This window comes from Bactrocera oleae, chromosome 3, assembly GCF_042242935.1.
Source record: "Bactrocera oleae isolate idBacOlea1 chromosome 3, idBacOlea1, whole genome shotgun sequence".
Lineage (NCBI taxonomy): Eukaryota > Metazoa > Arthropoda > Insecta > Diptera > Tephritidae > Bactrocera > Bactrocera oleae.
In genome coordinates, this window is record NC_091537.1 from 11,786,706 (window position 1) to 11,805,186 (window position 18,481).

The following is an 18,481-nucleotide window of genomic DNA, read 5'->3' on the forward strand; positions in this document are numbered from 1 at the left end:
CTTTGAAAACACAGTTTCGAGCGCGTAAATTTTCAAGGCTGTATCTCCAACACTATTACTCAGATCAATTTGAGAATTTAGACAAGATTCCAGAAATGTTATCGAATTAAATAAGACAGTAAATTTTTGTTTGGAAGTCCTGAAAACCATGTAAACCCTTAAAAAAGTTTATAATATATATAATTTTTGTTTCTTTTTGTTTTCATGTTTATATATTTATTATATATAATAAAAAGTAATATTCAGTTGAGAATCACTGAAAATCTGCACTTCCAATTCACCACAGTACTGCGCACAATATACCGTTACTACGAATTCCCTTAAAGATATGAGTATTATATATTATAATTGTTGTTAATGTGTTGTGAAGTGAATTTAGTAAATTGTGTCTAAAATAATTTAAAAAAAAAATTACTCAATACTATTGAAAAATATTGTTTTGAATTTTTGTTTTCTTTTCAAATATACATACAAATAATATTTAAAGCAAATGGCCGTTGTTTTATTCATAATCACCATACCGACAGAAGCGGAGGAGTTGCTGCTGCAAAGTGCATTTCGCAAAAAGAAAGCTGATATCGGTGCTAACTATGGACGAGATGAGAAACTGCTATCCACACCTATCACAACAGCAACAACAACTGCAACGTTATCAAATTTATCCAATGCTACGACTACCACCGCTGCTGTTACCATTAACATTACCGAACAAATGTCTGCCAATGCTAATGAAATCGATGTTGTTAGCCTCGGCGCTAAAATGGATAACCCACTGACACAAACTCTGGATCAACAGCAGTACAGCACATTCCCGAAACGACGAAGATCAGAAGGAAATAAATTCTTATTTGGCGATGCTGGACAGTTGCTTAAGAATTCAATATTCAGGGATAGCAGCACAGGCAGTGCGTCAGATAGTGCGAAAGACATTGATGTGGAGATTGTGGTGAGTATTCCGTGGCAGTGACAGTGACTGTGGAAAAGCTGAAAATTTCATTCAGTTTAATAATGGCTATTGTAATGAAAAGAACTTCTATTCGTTTGGCTAGGATGGGCCACCATTTATGCGAAAATCGTGGGAAGGTTTACGTGATATTCTCTCATCTTCAAGCCGTAAAAGAAAACAAGATACATCCCAACTAAATATACCAAGTGACTCTTGCATGGAGACGGTATTACGTGAAATTTTAAAAAGATCTCAAATATTCAATGCAGTTTGGACGAAAGACACTGACGGACGTATGCATCAGGTTGGTAATACACTTAATAAATTATGTATATTCTAGTTTTAGAAGAAATAATTCGTGTTTTGAGAGCGATTTGTGTTATTTTTAGTATTAGTATACATATGTTTACCTACATACATAACACTAATCGGTTATCTTTGTTATAAGGTAATATTTACAATTGAGTTTAATGAGAACTATGAAAGTTTATTGGACAAACTTCACGAGTGGGGTATCGGAGATCGTGTTGGGTCAACCGTATCTGTGATGAATTGTTTGGTCTCAAAAACATTTAGACGCGAGACCGAATTCGATTTACCACAAGAAAATGACGATGTGTAAGTATTTTATTTCAAAACAAACACATGTAAGTATGTAAGCGATAATATTTCACCTTAAAGCAACTTGAATGAGCAAAAGCAAAGCGTTTGGAATCGTTTCATGAATTCGGTGAGAAGTCGTTTGAATGTGGCGCAAATTGTGCGAGATGTACGACAAGATGCGGCTATTACATTCGATTTTGTCATATTGTTAATATCTGCCACGTAAGTTGGATTTTTTAAGCTTTTTTAAATGAAAAGAAGAGAAACTTATGTTTTTGTGTTTAGCATTTTGGCAGCAATTGGTTTAGCCGAAGATAGCACGATCTTTCTTGCAGCCAGTATGCTTGTTTCACCTTTGATGGGTCCGATTATAGCTGCTATTTTCGGTACCGCTATCAAAGATCCAACGTTACGAACGTTGGGCTTAAGAAATGAGCTTATTGGCATACTAATAGCAACAATTATCGGATTCATTTTTGGCTTAGTAATCTGCTCTATCGACGAGCGTTATGGCAATGGCGAAGGACTAACGGCTGAAATGCTGTCACGCAGTGAATTACACTCTTTGCTGGTTGGTTTATTTACAGCAATACCTTCCGGTGCTGCAGCTGCTGTCGCAATTTTAGGCGGTAATATTGGCTCTTTGGTGGGTGTGGCGATATCGGCATCACTCCTACCACCAGCCATCAATGCAGTAAGTTTAATAATGTTAAATATAAAATTTATTTGTAATTTAAATATATATATATGTATATCATAAGTCCGTAGTTATGTAAATACATACATATATATAGTTACTTTTATTATTTTTTTCCTAATTAATTTTTTTTAGGGCGTCCTTTGGGCTTTAGCACTAATTTACACTCTTTTCGAAACGGATGATTCAAGATTTAACATTGTGGTTAAGTCGCATTCTTTTTCCAACAATCAAGCCACCGAATTGGTAACATTGGGTGCCATAAGTATGCTAGTAACAATTTCAAATATAATTTGTGTATACATAATGGGCGTATTGGTGCTGAAAGTTAAGGAGATAGCGCCCGTAATTTCCAGAAATCATCGAGAATTTTGGAAACACGATATAAAAATCGCTCGCGGCCTTCCCAAGAATGGTATCGACACTAATGCTCTAATCGATGAATTTGCCAACCTTCCGCAAGAAGATCAAAAAACTTTGGGTATTGATTATGATCTATTACGAACAATACGTTTAGATGATGCTTCATATCAAAATACTTGGTCACCCATTTCGAATAGACAATTGTTCGATCGATCGGCGTTAAATGTTATTAGGGACAACTACTCTACTGTTCATCAAATAGAACGTTTATACTCTACTATGAATCAACAGCAAACACTTCAATATAGAAGGTAAGTCTGTATACAAATGCGGTAAAATAAAATCAATTGCTAAATGTATAATGTATAAGTATATTTCTAAATAATTGTTTTATTTTGCATTTTAGAAACCGTTGTAGTTTAAATCGTCATCCAACAGCGCTTGCTAGCGATTACGGAAAAACATATGAAATCTTAGCAGCCAATGTAATTACAAAACACCGCACTTTATTGTTGAACTTCTCTGTATTAATTTACGGTATTTTCACAGTTACCACGATGCGCAACAATGCCCATGCAAACTAATTGCCCTAGCATTAATCCTAGCATTAATATTTTGAATGTGGTAGGAGAGGCAGACTCTTCTACAGCTAATCCATCTACGCAATCTTCGATGACAAATACTCCAACAGCAACATTGGACGAACGTAAACGACGCAAATTTATCGTAACACCCGCTGAAGATCCAATAAGGATTTCCATTAATTATGACGAAATGGATGCTTAGAGGATTCTTCAACAAAATATTTACAGTTACAGTTTTCATGCAATCTCATGAACCATATTTAGTTATACACATCTACGCATATATAGTAATTTAATATTATTTATTTGTTTTGTTTTTTCTTCACCTTAAAGAAGTTACAAATGCTTAAAAACCAATTGTTTTATTTGGATTCAAAATGTATTTCGACTTTATTTCAACCCATAAGTACTCTAGACATCTGTGACATTCGGACCCTGTCTGGAAGATTTGGTTAGCGATCTTTGCCGTTTTTCTAATAACCTTTCACGTGCAGCTTTTTCATGTCTGAAAGTAAGATTTATGTTGTGTATCGAAGAATTTTGTAGTTTTATTACTCGACTTACCTACGACGCAACTTTTCTAAAGTTTCCTCCGTCGGTGCTGCCTTCTCTACTTCGTATTCACGTATTATATTGCGCAGTTTTTCCAGGGCATCAGCCAAATTCATTTGTTGTGACCGTGTTAAATCGCTTTTTATGACGAAGTAACCATCCTTGGCGAGTTTATTTTGTAACTGTAGTTAGAGATGTTTGAATAAATAAGTGAATTTGAATCAATTGTACAAATTATGATATAATTCTAAGTATAGGAAATTTAAGCACGAAATTCCTTAACATCGGCTCGGCGTTTAAAGCAGTAAGACGCATAGCACAAATGTGGTACGACATGCTATATCCCTTAAAATTTGCAATATATGTACTTACAGACTGCAGAAGCTTTTGCCTTGTTTTTTCAGGTATCCAGTCGGCACTGGCTAACTTAAAACGCAAGTCAACTTTTGTGTTAACGCAATTCACGTGTTGTCCACCAGGTCCGGAGCTTCGACTATAAGTAATTTCCAGTTGATTAATGGGTATAAAACCAGAAAATTTATCACCTGTATTTGCTGGCTACAAATTTTAATACATTAAATATAAGTTTAAATAAAAAATAAGTTATTTACTGGTGGCGGTGTAAAAAGTTTAAGACGGCTATTTGGATAGAGCTTGTCGAGTGACAAATCACTTTTAAACGAAAGCCGGCGTCCGAGAATAACTGATGTTGTGTACGTTTTTTCAATGTTAGAAAAACGTAGAATAGATATAAAACTGCCGCAAATTTTATTCATTTTAATTTATTTCAACTTCTATTTAAAGTTATGTTAACTACAGGTGAATCTTTTTTTATATTTTGAAACAGCTGATTAAGTTCAGTAGTGCCACCCCACAAGTAATAAAATAATCACCAGTGTTGGTACAAAATAGCAATTTTTGTGCAGTTTTGCATGACATTCTACGTTCTTTTCTATAAAAAAAATAATACATTTATCACTAATTGCTAAACTATTGTTACACTGTAATCACTATTCCAGGCAGAGAACGTATATTATATGATATACGTTCTCTGTTCGAGGTAACAGCTTTGGCCGAGATTTTATATTGAAGTATTTGATTATACCGACATTAAGAAATTGTTTTTGTTTTTGTACAACTGAAAGAATGTTACCACTTGTTGCACTTTTTCTCTAAGTACATATACTATTTAAGTCGTTATATAAAAAGTTGGTTTTTTATATATGAATAAATATGCGTTTAAATAGATATTTTTGTAAATAGATGAGGAATCAAATCCATCATTTAGCATGCTTTGCTAAGCTTCCGATAAAATGGGAATGGCAACGTAGATTGTGCCGCTCCATTCAACCAGCTGATCGCAAAAACGTGGACGCAAAGCGATTGGTACAAAGTATGGAGGCAAAATCTACATTCGAAAATAAGGTATGTAATCTGTAATCTAACCGTTGTATTTAATAATATTAAATAATCACAGGAAACAAACAACCATCGAAGAAGTGCGCTAGATCGTGTGATTAAAGAACGGAGCGCTGAGATTGTTGCGGGAGGCAGTGTTTTCTACAACCCAGTACAGGAATTCAACCGTGATCTAAGTGTTTCAGTACTTAATGTGTTTGCACGACGATTGCTAAAAGAGCGAAGTATAGCTGCTAAGAAAAATGTAAAGGAAGAAAATGTAGAAACAAACAATATTAATGTTAATATTGAAGATAACACACTGACAGCAGGACAGAAATACGAAAATGGCTTACGTATATTAGAAGCTCTTTCTGCGACAGGTTTGCGTAGCATACGATATGCAAAAGAAGTCGCCGGAGTGCGTGAAATTATTGCTAATGATCTTTCAAAAGCCGCTGTAGAATCAATTGGTGAAAATGTGAAGCACAATAAAGTAGAAAACTTAATTGTGCCAAGCCAATCGGATGCGTTGTAAGTAGTACTTAAAATATATAACGACAATCGTATATTTATTCATAACTTGTTCTTAGGACGCTTATGTACCTGTCTACGGGTAATGATAAACACTTTGATGCAATTGACCTGGATCCATACGGTTGTCCAAATCGCTTCTTAGATGCAGCAGTGCAATCTATCGCTAATGGAGGCTTATTGCTTGTAACAGCTACTGACATGGCAGTACTAGCCGGAAATACACCAGAGGCTTGTTACGCTAAATACGGATGTGTTCCATTGCGTATGAAATGTTGCCATGAAATGGCTCTACGTATACTGCTGCATTCCATTGAAACGCACGCAAATCGGTATGGCAAATATATTGAACCACTTTTGAGTATTTCTGCAGACTTTTACATACGGGTTTTTGTAAGAGTACACGTGAGTCAAGCAAAATGTAAATACAGTATGAGGTGAGTAAAATGAGTGAGAACTTTTACTATACGTATACAAAAATTAATCCATCAACAAATGCAGCAAACAGTCAATGGTATTTCAATGCACTGGTTGTGAAACGTTTACTTTACAACCGTTAGGAAATGTTAAGGTCAATACCACAGACAAAGGTAAATCGCAAACAAAATTCGGTATTCCAACTGGACCAAATGTTGGTATGAACTGTGAACACTGTGGACACAGACATCATGTAAGATACAATCCCAAAACTCAGTAAAAAAAAAAAAAATTATTTATCTTTTATATATAGATGGGCGGTCCAATATGGTCACATCCTATTCACGATCATGAGTTCGTTAAGGAATTAATACAAGCAGTAAATGATAAACCACTCTGTGAGTTGGGAACACAACGTCGTTTACAAGGAGTGCTAGCTGTGGTGCAAGAAGAATTATCCGACGTGCCACTGTATTATGTGTTAGATAAACTTTGTTGTGTCCTTAAATTGGAGAATATTCCAGTGCTCAAATTCCGTTCAGCACTTCTTCATGCAGGTTATCGTGTTTCTTTTTCACATGCAAGCAAAAATTCTATAAAAACGGATGCGCCTGCGACGGTTTTATGGGATATATTGCGTTGCTGGGCCAAACGTCATCCTGTAAAAGCGGAACGTATGATAGAAGGAACAGCTTTAAAAGCCATATTGGAGCGGTCGGTTGAAAATGATTATATTTTCGATGATTTGCATCCTGAAGCGAATCCAGATAGTCGGCGCAATGCATTAACTCGATTCCAAGCAAATCCAACTGCACATTGGGGTCCTGGTACACGAGCGACAATAATGTGCGTGTAATAAATTACCCTTTTAATTTAAAACTTATGTACTAACTTTTCCCCGTTTTCACAGGATTGGTCAAGATAAAGTTGCAAAAAGTCATAGAAATCAGAACAAGAAACAAAAACAAAAACCTACGGAAAAAAGCGATGATGAGCAAAGTAAATGTAAGCAACCAAAATTGGAAACATGAGACTACGTAATAAATCAAATATGTATATTTAATTTTTAACTTGGGGGGAAAATTTTATTGGGCAAGTTTTGGAACTATTATGTATTTTTGAAAAAAAAAAAAAAACTAATTTTTCAAAACTGCATTGAATAACACAATGAGCATCTCCGTTAATATCGGAAAAAGTTTCCGTCGCCAGTTTGTCGCGAAAACCCGTTGTTTACTAATTGAGTGTGTACACCACTATTGATCAATTTAACGCTATGTGGTGAAATTTTCTCTTTAATGCCACCAATTTTTAGTGGGTGATCTTGATTATCACCGGCGGGTAACTGTACTGTCTTCACATTTTTAAGTACTCGAAATGTACTCAATTCCACTGTGCCATCTGCTGCATCATCGGTTCTTTCACAAGCACAAGTCTCTCTTTGCAATAGTGTATCTACTCGCTCTGGAAATATTTCACTGGAGTGATCATACCGTGATTGTAACTGGAAATCCAACGAGTCGCTAGGTATCTCAGGTGTGGCCAGAAAACGTTTACTTTTCCGTACAGAATTTAACGTCTGGTGGTAGAAAAGCCTTTCGTATGGTTTCAAATTTGTAAACCACAATGCACCAGCTGGCGCTTGTGGCGGTTGGGGCATTGGGCAAAGGTAAATACCCTCAGTACTCAAGTCAGGTTCATACCAGACATTCCGGACTCGTATTTTTACTGTTGCCATTTTGTTACTCTTACAATTCATTTCTTAAGCTTTTCGAATTTGTTTAGAAAAATTAGTTTACCGAATATACAAATACAGACGTTTTTGTTTTGAATGACGCGAATGGCATATAAGGCTCCGCCTACTTGAAATTAAATCGAAGAAAGCATGGTAACAATACCATGGAGATATAAATAAATAGTCACGGTAAACGTTACAATCAAATGTACATAAACAAGCATTTTGAAAATAATATATTCGCATAGAACCGCACCAACAGCTATATTTAGAAATTCGTGATCCTGTGAACCAATCAACTACAACCTTTCGTTTAGTAGAAAAAAAAACTCCGATCTTTAAATCATGCTTTGCATGTTTATTTATTAAAATTTATAAAATATCTGAATGTTGGTCTGTAACAAAATCCAATTAGTTAAGAAAATCACAATTACCTACCTGTAGCATCATCGCCAGCTTCTTTTCCAAATGTATTTAGCATCACATCCCGCGAAATGCAGGTCAGACATCAGCAAATTGCCAAGCGTTAACTGGTTTACCTGTGCTGCAAACTTGGAGAAACAAAATCTTTCGTAGGAACAGCAACAATTCAGAACTCGAAACGCCGGACCACCAACTAACTACCACCCAAATGAAGTCGAATAACGTACGAAGAAGCGTACTGAAGTGAATAACAGCGAATAGCAGCAACAAACAGCCACCAGTTACAGCTAGTTGCAACAGTTATTTTTGCTACAGCATTACCTGCCAGTCTGGTTTGTGTATGTATGAAAAACTTCCGCACTACATATACTGAACAGCCTTCAAACATATGCACCATATCTGAGATTTCGCTGAACTTGGGTCTAAATCGCAGGTATTTAATATATTCTATCCGTACACCGCTCCAACTGCTGCCCGTACACAATCAAACCGTCAAAGTAAATGACTGATTCCGTTACACATCAAGTATGCTTAAGATGTACTTGGTCCGGATATTTTGTTTACGAAATTCGTTTAATAAAACTGAATTGGCGCTGCAACTTTAATGTTAATTAACAGCAACGTTTTCATTTATAGGATGCGAACTCGAATAGTAAATTAACGAGAGCTTAACACTTGGATTGGTTTTTCTCAAAATGTCTCAGAGAATTAAAATCGAAGTGTTAGGCATAGTTAAGTGCAGCGGCTCAAGTGGTGTACAAATAATACGCTGGAACAACAGCAAACAGCGGCTGTAGCAGCAACAAGAGTAACAGGAGTACGTTTTTCATAAAATTCGCTACGCTGCAGCCATCAATCAATTTACGAATCTCTGCCTCCTGCTCCTTGTACATTATTTCTCCCCAAACTTTTTTTTTTTTACATATTTCATTTTAATATCTGCCTCAATCACTTTTCGCACTTTTACAGCAGCCCTTACAGCAATCTTTGTTTGCCTGCATTATATAGAAGTGTAAAAAATATATTACCGCCATGTTATAAAATTGGTTTATATAGTGTATACCACATAAAAATTACACAAATTTTAGCAACATAATAATGCAAACGTTGGATGATGTGTTGTGTAATTTCGTATGTAGACCAGAGTAAGTTCTTTAAGTTGAAAATAAGAATCTTATGTAAATTTCGTAGAAATATAAAATTGCCTATTAACATGTCCTCATCACCTATACGAACTTATTCAATAAAATTACTTGGAATACATTTATTATTATTTTTTTTACAAAACTTACAATACGTTCATGTTACTTTCAAATTTAAATATAAGAGTACAAATAATTTTGGAAACAAAATTTCTAAAAATATTCCCATCTCATCAACTTCTTTGTTGGGCTAATTACATAAATCTATTTTTCCAATTACTGGAAAATAAAAATAAATAAAATGATAGCTTTCTAGACCACATTTAATTTTCGCTCATGAATCTTATATAATATAGACATTCTAACCTTCCAAATGTAGTGTAAACATATTTTATATATTTGGGGTAGTCATACGTTATTATGTATTGCTACACATCTCAAAGGGAGAATTGATAATTGGAATATTTAACATCAGCATTTGGTGTAATACGGACATAATGTGTTTTGTGAAATTAGGGAGTTGTAAAAGAAAGATATGAAGGGCACGTTTGATTTTTCTGATTATCTTATCTTTCATATTCTTTCATTAATTTTTTGTGTTTTTGTAGTGCTACAATTGAAATATTTAAAGGCTGTACCTGTTGATCTAGCAGCATTAAACGCAGACTGCGTTTCTATATGAAGTCGCCGCTAATCAACACATGAAAGGATTTAATGCATACTGGTCACTATTTTGGGAAATTCTATAAAAAAAAACAAGAAATTAGCATTTAAAATTTCAAGTACACAACACCTATTTACCTGATTTATTAAATCCACGACTTGGTTAGAAATCAATTAAGATCGGCTACGACTACGTGAAACACTACGTCCAGCTACACCATTGCGACTTTGACTACGGCTCGCTGACTTTCGTCCAACTGGACTCCGTGAAAATTTGCTTCGACGAGCAGGTGAACGGCTACCTGCTGATCGAGATCGAGAACGAGGCGAATATGATCGTCGTCGTGGACTACGTGATCGCCTGCGTGCAGGTGAACGAGAACGGCGTCTACCGCCACCACCACCACGTCTGTTGTTTGTTCGTCTGGTTGGAGAAGTTGGACGACCATAACGAGCCATCTGTACACGTAACTCCCTACCGTCAAGCATTCGGCCATCCATAGCCTCTAATGCGTCCTCTGCATCACGTTTGTCATAAAATCTATAAGTAAGTTTATTTTCAATAGAACCAAGTAATATAAAAACTAAATAAAATAGCGCCAAAAATATTTCATCGAATTTAATTGTTGAATTCGTACGTAAACTGACTAGGATTATTTCGTAGACAGTAGTTGCAAAGTGAACACATTTTATATGTGCATTTCACTGAAAGATTATCTTTATTTTAAGATTATCCAAAACAAGCGATATGCAATATTGTTTGGGAATTCCAAGTCTGTTATTAATATGATATTCTCAGTTCTTATTTAACGTAAATTTAATATTGTAAATTTCGTACGTAAGTTGACTAGGATACATTCGTAGACAACAGTTGCAAAGTGAAATTATTACTATTTGCACGTTCACAGTTAGATTATTTTAAGCAAGAATGAAAATAATCAGCAGAATGTACAGTGCAAGTGGGTTTCATACATGCATATATATGTATGTATAATTTGAGGTTAGGATCATTTCACGCGGCCATGCCCCAGAAAACTTTGGTGCCCATAATTTTATAGCTTTTGTTTTAACAACTTACCTAACAAATGCGAAACCACGACTTTCACGAGTATATCGATCACGGGGTATATAGATATCTCCAACCTCACCACATCGTTCGAATACACGTCTCAAATCCTCCGGTGTTGTGCGATATGTTAAATTATCAACCTAAAATAAAATAAATCACATAAAACATTATATACAAATATTTTTCTTGCGAATTAAATCCTTTGCCCAATCACACTTCGAATTTTCTACTTTATTAATTTCAAACTAACCTTAAGGGATATCATTCCATCAATTCTTGGCGGTGGTCGTGCAGAATTATTACCACCTCCACTCATTTTTTTTTGTCTGCTTCTGAATAGATATTTGCTTATTTGAAATGAAAGAAAATTTATTCACTCAAACAGCATTAATTGAAATTCACACATCAAAGAACTAATATAAAATGGCGTCGTGAAAATGCTACGAATACACGTCCGTTTTAATCATTTAACGAAAAATTAACGAATATATGAGACATCTAACGTTAATTTCATAAGGCTGCTGAATAATAGAGAACGATATAGCCAACTTGATTAAATTTCGCACTTTTTGTGCAATGTTTTTCAATCATATATTTACATTAAAATATTATTTTACAACGAAGAAAACATTTTTTACACCAAAATATGAACCCATTTTTCACTTCTCCACATTTTTTTCAGAAAATCTTACATTTTTAAAATTATTTATCACCCTATAATCCTAAAGGCATGTTTCTTATACCACGCTGTCCGGTGAATGTTGCTACATGGGTGCAGGTAAATTTTTCTTATATGCGTGGCCATTTTAACTGATTTCGTGTTACCGCAAAGGTTTGTAATTTTTGCATGCCTTAATGTAATGCGAATAATTCTCAAAAACAGTTTGGATAATAATCGTTAAGTTGAACTTCACTTCAGTTTGTTTTAAATACTGCATTTGAGAAGTTTGTCATAGAAAAAAGCATTATAATAGAGAACGGTTTGCAAAAGTGGCAAGGAAAAACGTGATTTGTTGAGGTGAATGTAGTGAACGCTAAGAAATTGTGGAACGTTAGGAAAGAGTAACCAGACCTCCCGAAAGCATACAAGTTAATAATCTTTGCAATCAAACAAAGAGAAGTAAAAACGTGTACGGTTCCAAATTCGTGTACGTGTGTGTGCTTGAAAATTTTGTGATAAACGTGGAGGAGGAGAAAAGGTGTCTCCAATAAAATAAAAAAATACACCATCTTCGTCATCGAACGAATCTAATATACTTGCGAAGATCAACTAATCCTGAACGATTGTGAGAATAACCAAGAAACACATTTAATAGCAAATATGGCACAGGATAACACGGAGATGGCAACCAAATTTTCCACACTGAATGTGAATGCAGTTGAATTTGTTCCCAGTTATGGTTACAGTAGCGTTGCAGCAAGTGCGGCAGCGGCGGCGGCAGCTGCAGTAACTACAGCCGGTACCACACCAAACGTTGTCCCTATGGAAGCATCATCTCTGCCGGCGTCAGGTAGTGCCACTCCCGCCACAACCCCAGATTCGGCAGGTTCGGGTGGCTCTACAAATGCATTAAATGCCACTGCCGCGGTCGCTACCTTACAAGCGGTACCGCCTGGAACAACAGGAGAAACTCCTGCTGATTCCCCAATGCAAACATCGCCTGTTACAACGCCTTTAGGGGCAGCGCCCATTGAAAACATCAACACCGCAGACAAAATTGCTGCCAACAATGGTAAAGTACTATATCGGCTCCCCAAGAATAGTTAGATTAATAATACATATTCCATATTGAACATATAGGTATATTCATTTATTTAAAATAAAAGTTTATTTGTAAACTTTTTAAGTTTTATCTGCATGCTCCGTTTGATAGTATATGCAAAGTTTGTAAGTTTTCTTTGCAGTTTTAAATATCAGTGTTTTTATTTTGTTATCTAGAGGAATTGACCAGTTGCAAGCAGTTTTTGCTAAAACAAACTCGATTATTAGTTTTGACATATTAACCATAACCTCTTAAAAAAATTTTTTGTACAAATTTTATGCATTTTAAATAGCTATATTAAAGTTTTCGCAATAATACTCTAAGTGCATTGCACTACAAGTGACAAATTGTGTAAAAAAATTTCTCCATCTATTTTTAACTTTAAAAGCAAACAATGAGTTCGTCTTTCTTTCACATGCTCGCTTTTATAAGTTTTCTCTCCCAGTGGCGGTTGGCTCTTTCTTCCATAAATTTGCGAAAAAATGCTCTATTTTCAACGAGCTAACTTTTAGCTTCTTGACCAAGTCAGTATGCATCTAGCATACATTAAAGCGACGTGTTCCTCTCTTAAAGCAATTTTATTTTTGAAGTATAGTTTATAAAGTTATATACATTACAAAAAAAAAAAACTAAAAAATTACTTGTTAATGCATTGTACCTGTACTTACCAATTTTTACTTTTCTTTTCTGACCAAATTCGCAAATCTGCTGTTTGTAGTTTCAACCGCTTCTAACCTGTTAATGGTGGTTGTCTAGTTGTTAGCAATTCGAAGTTGCGTACGGCTGTTAGTCAGCGGATAGTTGCATGTGGGCCGGTACCACATTTAATTTTATTATATATTTGTTCAATTTTATTTAGTAAATTAAATAGTGTACCTAAATCTATATTTTATTGTTGCACTCATAATTACATAAAACATATTGTAGTTAGTTTTATTAAATATAAAAAAATGCCACGTATGATAAGAAAAAGTAAGCTAGAAAAAAATGTAATATAAACCACATTTCTAATCAGCTGTGCATCTATTAAACAACGAGCTGAATACTTGAACACGTAGATCTAGAAAAAATTAAATATGTAGCTGTTTATTTCTTAATGTACATAATAAAAAAATATTTTCGTATAGTTTAACAGTTATAAATAATGTTAAATTTTGACAGAAAATGACCCAGCCGATAGTTGGGACGTTGAAGATGATCCTGTCATAACACCGGAAGACGAGGAACCTGACGAAGCTATTGATGATGTTGAAAATGATATTACGCCTAAAGTTTCAAAAAAGAAAACACCGAAGGTTGAAGAGTCCCGTAGTAAAAAAGAACATGTTAATGTTGTTTTCATTGGACATGTTGGTATGTGTTGATACAATTTAATTTTTGAAATTTGCACAAGCTAAATTTTGGCATTTATCATAACATTATTCATTATAGATGCTGGAAAATCAACAATCGGTGGTCAAATAATGTACCTCACAGGTATGGTTGACAAACGTACACTAGAAAAGTATGAGCGTGAAGCACGGGAGAAGTCGCGCGAAAGCTGGTATCTTTCGTGGGCTTTGGATACAAATCAGGAAGAACGTGACAAGGGAAAAACTGTCGAAGTGGGCAGAGCATTCTTTGAGACAGAGCGTAAACATTTTACTATATTAGATGCACCAGGTCATAAGAGTTTTGTACCCAATATGATTGGTGGTGCTGCTCAAGCTGATCTGGCTGTTTTGGTCATTTCGGCTCGAAAAGGTGAATTCGAAACTGGTTTTGATCGTGGAGGACAAACACGTGAACACGCTATGTTGGCTAAGACTGCTGGTGTTAAGCATTTAGTGGTATTGGTTAATAAAATGGATGATCCCACTGTAAATTGGGATGAAATACGTTACAACGAATGTAGGGACAAGATTCTACCATACCTCAAAAAATTGGGTTTCAACCCTTCAAAGGATTTAACCTTTATGCCTTGCTCTGGTTTGGGCGGAGCTGGTTTACGTGATCCTGTACCAGACGATATTTGCCCCTGGTACGGAGGGCCGGCATTCATACCATTTATTGATCAGTTGCCTTCGCTCAATCGTAACGCAGATGGCCCATTCATAATGCCTATTGTTGACAAATATAAAGATATGGGTACAGTGGTAATGGGAAAAGTAGAATCAGGCACTGCGCGAAAGGGGCAAAACTTATTGGTGATGCCAAACCGGGTAAGTGAAATAGTGATTAAAATTTTAATAACAAATTAAATGATTAATTAATTAATTTTTTTTTATTTATTATTTACAGACACAAGTGTCAGTGGATCAACTATTCTCTGATGATGATGAAGTTACTTCTGTGGGTCCTGGCGAGAATATCAAAGTTAAACTGAAGGTGTGTATAAAAAGTCTTGTTATATGTATATTTTTTTCGTTGCAAAATATATACATATAAAACTATTTCTTTGTAATGTGAATAATAATCAAAAATTTATATAAATAATAATTAAAAATTTCTAAATTTAATAATAATTAAAATGTATGTATAAAAATAATAATTAAAAATTTATAAAAAAAATAATAAATATAAATTTATAAATAAAAATAATTAATATAAAATTATAATTTTTTTAAAAATGAAAAATTTATAGATATAAATAATAATTAAAAATTTATAAAAAAAAATAATAAATATAATTTATAAATAAATATAATAAATATAAATTTATAAATAAAATTATAATTTTAGTAATAATTAAAAATTTATAGATATAAATAATAATTAAAAATTTATAAATTTAAATAATTAAAAATTTATAAAAAAAAATAATAAATATAAATTATAAATAAATATAATAAATATAAATTTATAAATAAATATAATAAATATAAATTTATAAATAAAATTATAATTTTAATAATAATTAAAAATGTATATATAGGTATAAATAATAATTAAAAATTTATAAATATAAATAATAATTAAAAATTTTCAAATTTAATAATAATTATAAATTTCCATAGGGAATTGAAGAGGAAGATGTTTCACCCGGATTTGTTCTATGCGACGCTACCAACCCAATTAAAACTGGCAAAGTTTTTGACGCGCAAGTCGTTATTTTGGAGCACAAATCCATTATATGCGCTGGTTACTCGGCGGTTATGCATATTCACTGTGCGGCAGAGGAGATTACAGTGAAAGTAAGTTTAATTGTGTAGAAATTTATATTGATTTAACGAGTTTTCCACTTTTAGGCCTTAATTTGTTTGGTTGACAAAAAGACCGGCGAAAAATCAAAAACACGTCCAAGATTTGTTAAGCAAGATCAGGTGGCAATTATGCGCATTGAATGTTCCGGAATGATTTGCCTTGAACAATTTAAACTATTCCCACAGATGGGTAGATTTACACTTCGCGACGAAAGTAAGTACCACCAAAATGTAAATTACATTTTTACTTATTGTATTATTAATATTTTTTTTTTTTTTTGTTGAACGCTTACAGACAAAACTATTGCTATTGGCAAGGTATTGAAGGTGATCGAATAAATTGAGCACAGCTAAATTCATCTAAACGCCTTGCTTCTATATAAGAAACAAAATATATGATAAATGAGCAGGATCGGACTCGTTAAACGTAAATCATTAACGCCATTTCACATTAACTAAAAATTACACAGAAGTTGGGCAGAGTAGAGTATGAAAAGGAGTATATAACAAATAACAATACACAAACCTTATAACAATATAAAACGAACGAACACAAGAATATGAAAAGTAAACGTAAATATATAATTAATTATATTATTGCTATAATTAAATATGAAAAAAAAACAACTTATATATAATTATTGATTTTATTATTTTCGGTTAAAGTTGAAATAAGTTCAGTGAAAACGTAAATGTTAAGTAACACGCAAAGGAAAATTTAACAAAGCTGCTGCTAAAAGTAAGCAACAAGTAATTTTGAAAATGATTTTTTTTTACATACATATATAAATCGATAGAATTTTAAAATCGAAATACTAAAGCAAATATAAATAAATTAGGGCAGTTCCCTTCAATAAGTGAAAATTACCACAAGCTAACTTCATATGTATTGCAACGCGCTAAACGAAAACTAGACCATACATACGAAACAACAACACAATGAGCTACGTTCCACAGAATATCAGTGAAATAAAAAAAATATGATATTTTAGCAATATTTATGGAAATTATCTTTGGCCATGTACCATAAATCTAACAAAGTGGTTATTGGTTACAGTCTAACGTCGACTAGTCTGACAAAGCGGCAGAAAGGTAATACTCTTACATATATACATATGTATACACACAAAGTTACCTAAATAACTTAAAAATAAATGCTGTAAGGTATTTTCTACTCAAATGTTGCCTCGTTATTTCAACAAATGAACTATATTAGTAGGTTTGCGTAATGTTTTTGTTTTTTGTTATTTTTTTTTATAAAAAGACATTTTTAGTTTTGCGGCATGTAGACATGATAAGACTGCGTGTTAATCAAAATCTTATGCGTTTCCATGATGAATATGTTTTAGACTGCTTTTGGTAGCAATGCCTAATCAGCATATAATAGCTATATATATATTTTTAACCAACACAAACATTATATGCTTAGTTTATAGAAAGTAAAAAACTACAACTACATGGGATTATATCGGAATGTGCTTTTGTAGTACTTGCATAAATAATTTACTTTCCAATGAATTTTATTTAATTTTATTCACATGTTTTAACTAAATGTAATATATTTATGAAATTTTTTTTTTTGTTTTTTAGTTGGTGAAACCATGAAATCAAATTTCGTTGTCACATTATACTTATTTCTATATTATTAAACGTTGAAAACATATTCAAACAAACGAACAGCATTTATCCTACTGAACATTATAGTAAATAGCAATTAGAAGCAACTTTTATAAAGATTCGAATTTCCTTTTCTTTTGTGTTACATAAAAATTTATATTTAAAAATGTATGATTGAACTATATCTTTATTAATGTAGGTATGTGAGAATTTCGACTACATTTCTAAAAAAACAAAAAAACAAAAATAAAAAAATAAAAAAACATTATTATTCAAATAAAAACGACATTAATTGCTTTAAAACATTGTAAACTTGTAAACTGAAACGAAATACTGCATACACATTTTCCTCTTATTTATTGAAAAAAGAAAAACAAAAAATTGAACACTACAGCTAAAAGAGATGAAAGACATACGCATATTAAATGTCGGTGAAATGTCAATAAAGCGTAAAAATGCTAAACATAAACAACTACATTTTTGGTTTTTAAAACAAAGAAGGAAATTAGTTTAATTAGTTTGGGTATATAGTTGCATGTTCAATCTACGACTTGGTCTACATTTTGACCTACTATTCTGATGGCATTTTCGGACAGTGTATGAGATAAGCATTTTGGTGGTCCTGCTGTATGACTTCGCGTATAATAAATAATGGATTATCCATTTCATTTGAAATTGCGTCTCCACACACATGCATAGTATGTGCATATATACATACATATATACATACATACATACATATATATATATATACATACATACATATATATATACATAGATACAACACATATACAAA

General features: G+C 33.3%; 6 protein-coding genes across 8 annotated transcripts; 3 read left to right on the top strand and 3 right to left on the bottom strand.

Moving 5' to 3' along the window:
• Positions 1 to 350: 350 nt before the first annotated feature.
• On the top strand, positions 351 to 3,546 carry LOC106615249 (uncharacterized). The gene is made up of 8 exons (XM_014231388.3): positions 351 to 946; positions 1,050 to 1,250; positions 1,395 to 1,564; positions 1,628 to 1,771; positions 1,835 to 2,243; positions 2,382 to 2,920; positions 3,016 to 3,094; positions 3,159 to 3,546. Exons 1-8 carry the CDS (start codon positions 491 to 493, stop codon positions 3,393 to 3,395), a joined length of 2,235 nt encoding a protein of 744 aa, XP_014086863.2. The 5' UTR covers positions 351 to 490; the 3' UTR covers positions 3,396 to 3,546.
• On the bottom strand, positions 3,477 to 4,615 carry LOC106615250 (large ribosomal subunit protein mL62). The gene is made up of 4 exons (XM_014231389.3): positions 4,357 to 4,615; positions 4,118 to 4,303; positions 3,758 to 3,927; positions 3,477 to 3,698 (listed from the first exon to the last, which is right to left on the bottom strand). The coding sequence occupies exons 1-4, from the start codon at positions 4,519 to 4,521 to the stop codon at positions 3,605 to 3,607; spliced, it is 615 nt and encodes a 204-aa protein (XP_014086864.2). The 5' UTR covers positions 4,522 to 4,615; the 3' UTR covers positions 3,477 to 3,604.
• Positions 4,616 to 4,922: 307 nt separating this feature from the next.
• Positions 4,923 to 7,164, top strand: Trm1 (tRNA methyltransferase 1). Its single transcript, XM_014231396.3, has 6 exons — positions 4,923 to 5,170; positions 5,223 to 5,677; positions 5,737 to 6,114; positions 6,179 to 6,347; positions 6,408 to 6,940; positions 7,005 to 7,164. The coding sequence occupies exons 1-6, from the start codon at positions 5,009 to 5,011 to the stop codon at positions 7,123 to 7,125; spliced, it is 1,818 nt and encodes a 605-aa protein (XP_014086871.2). The 5' UTR covers positions 4,923 to 5,008; the 3' UTR covers positions 7,126 to 7,164.
• LOC106615293 (protein CFAP276) lies at positions 7,153 to 10,136 on the bottom strand. The gene is made up of 3 exons (XM_070107505.1): positions 10,030 to 10,136; positions 8,571 to 9,244; positions 7,153 to 8,487 (listed from the first exon to the last, which is right to left on the bottom strand). Exon 3 carries the CDS (start codon positions 7,848 to 7,850, stop codon positions 7,275 to 7,277), a length of 576 nt encoding a protein of 191 aa, XP_069963606.1. The 5' UTR covers positions 7,851 to 8,487; positions 8,571 to 9,244; positions 10,030 to 10,136; the 3' UTR covers positions 7,153 to 7,274.
• On the bottom strand, positions 9,499 to 11,563 carry SC35 (SR family splicing factor SC35). Its single transcript, XM_014231448.3, has 4 exons — positions 11,374 to 11,563; positions 11,133 to 11,263; positions 10,193 to 10,595; positions 9,499 to 10,134 (listed from the first exon to the last, which is right to left on the bottom strand). Exons 1-3 carry the CDS (start codon positions 11,437 to 11,439, stop codon positions 10,229 to 10,231), a joined length of 564 nt encoding a protein of 187 aa, XP_014086923.1. The 5' UTR covers positions 11,440 to 11,563; the 3' UTR covers positions 9,499 to 10,134; positions 10,193 to 10,228.
• A 352-nt stretch (positions 11,564 to 11,915) lies between these two features.
• eRF3 (eukaryotic translation release factor 3) lies at positions 11,916 to 18,157 on the top strand. Of its 3 annotated transcripts, none has more exons than XM_014231445.3 (7): positions 11,916 to 12,856; positions 14,048 to 14,239; positions 14,318 to 15,087; positions 15,167 to 15,253; positions 15,883 to 16,059; positions 16,114 to 16,282; positions 16,364 to 18,157. In XM_014231445.3, exons 1-7 carry the CDS (start codon positions 12,445 to 12,447, stop codon positions 16,405 to 16,407), a joined length of 1,851 nt encoding a protein of 616 aa, XP_014086920.1. In that variant the 5' UTR covers positions 11,916 to 12,444; the 3' UTR covers positions 16,408 to 18,157. The 3 variants fall into 3 exon arrangements, with proteins under 3 accessions (XP_014086920.1, XP_036222373.1, XP_036222372.1); XM_036366480.2 differs by lacking the exon at positions 11,916 to 12,856 and adding an exon at positions 13,552 to 13,701; XM_036366479.2 differs by lacking the exon at positions 11,916 to 12,856 and adding an exon at positions 13,716 to 13,858.
• The last annotated feature ends 324 nt before the right edge of the window (positions 18,158 to 18,481 follow it).

Coding starts and splice junctions, on each gene's coding strand:
- LOC106615249 (XM_014231388.3), top strand. CDS start 491: ATGGCCGTTGTTTTATTCATAATCACCATACCGACAGAAGCGGAGGAG. Junction 1,565..1,627: donor CCACAAGAAAATGACGATGT/GTAAGTATTTTA, acceptor TTCACCTTAAAG/CAACTTGAATGAGCAAAAGC. Junction 3,095..3,158: donor ATGAAATCTTAGCAGCCAAT/GTAATTACAAAA, acceptor GTATTTTCACAG/TTACCACGATGCGCAACAAT.
- LOC106615250 (XM_014231389.3), bottom strand. CDS start 4,521: ATGAATAAAATTTGCGGCAGTTTTATATCTATTCTACGTTTTTCTAAC. Junction 4,304..4,356: donor AACTTTTTACACCGCCACCA/GTAAATAACTTA, acceptor TAAAATTTGTAG/CCAGCAAATACAGGTGATAA. Junction 3,928..4,117: donor GGCAAAAGCTTCTGCAGTCT/GTAAGTACATAT, acceptor CTCTAACTACAG/TTACAAAATAAACTCGCCAA.
- Trm1 (XM_014231396.3), top strand. CDS start 5,009: ATGAGGAATCAAATCCATCATTTAGCATGCTTTGCTAAGCTTCCGATA. Junction 5,171..5,222: donor AATCTACATTCGAAAATAAG/GTATGTAATCTG, acceptor AAATAATCACAG/GAAACAAACAACCATCGAAG. Junction 6,941..7,004: donor GGTACACGAGCGACAATAAT/GTGCGTGTAATA, acceptor CCGTTTTCACAG/GATTGGTCAAGATAAAGTTG.
- LOC106615293 (XM_070107505.1), bottom strand. CDS start 7,850: ATGAATTGTAAGAGTAACAAAATGGCAACAGTAAAAATACGAGTCCGG.
- SC35 (XM_014231448.3), bottom strand. CDS start 11,439: ATGAGTGGAGGTGGTAATAATTCTGCACGACCACCGCCAAGAATTGAT. Junction 11,264..11,373: donor ATGGAATGATATCCCTTAAG/GTTAGTTTGAAA, acceptor ATTTTATTTTAG/GTTGATAATTTAACATATCG. Junction 10,596..11,132: donor CGTGGTTTCGCATTTGTTAG/GTAAGTTGTTAA, acceptor ACTTACTTATAG/ATTTTATGACAAACGTGATG.
- eRF3 (XM_014231445.3), top strand. CDS start 12,445: ATGGCACAGGATAACACGGAGATGGCAACCAAATTTTCCACACTGAAT. Junction 14,240..14,317: donor TGTTTTCATTGGACATGTTG/GTATGTGTTGAT, acceptor TATTCATTATAG/ATGCTGGAAAATCAACAATC. Junction 16,060..16,113: donor CAGAGGAGATTACAGTGAAA/GTAAGTTTAATT, acceptor TTCCACTTTTAG/GCCTTAATTTGTTTGGTTGA.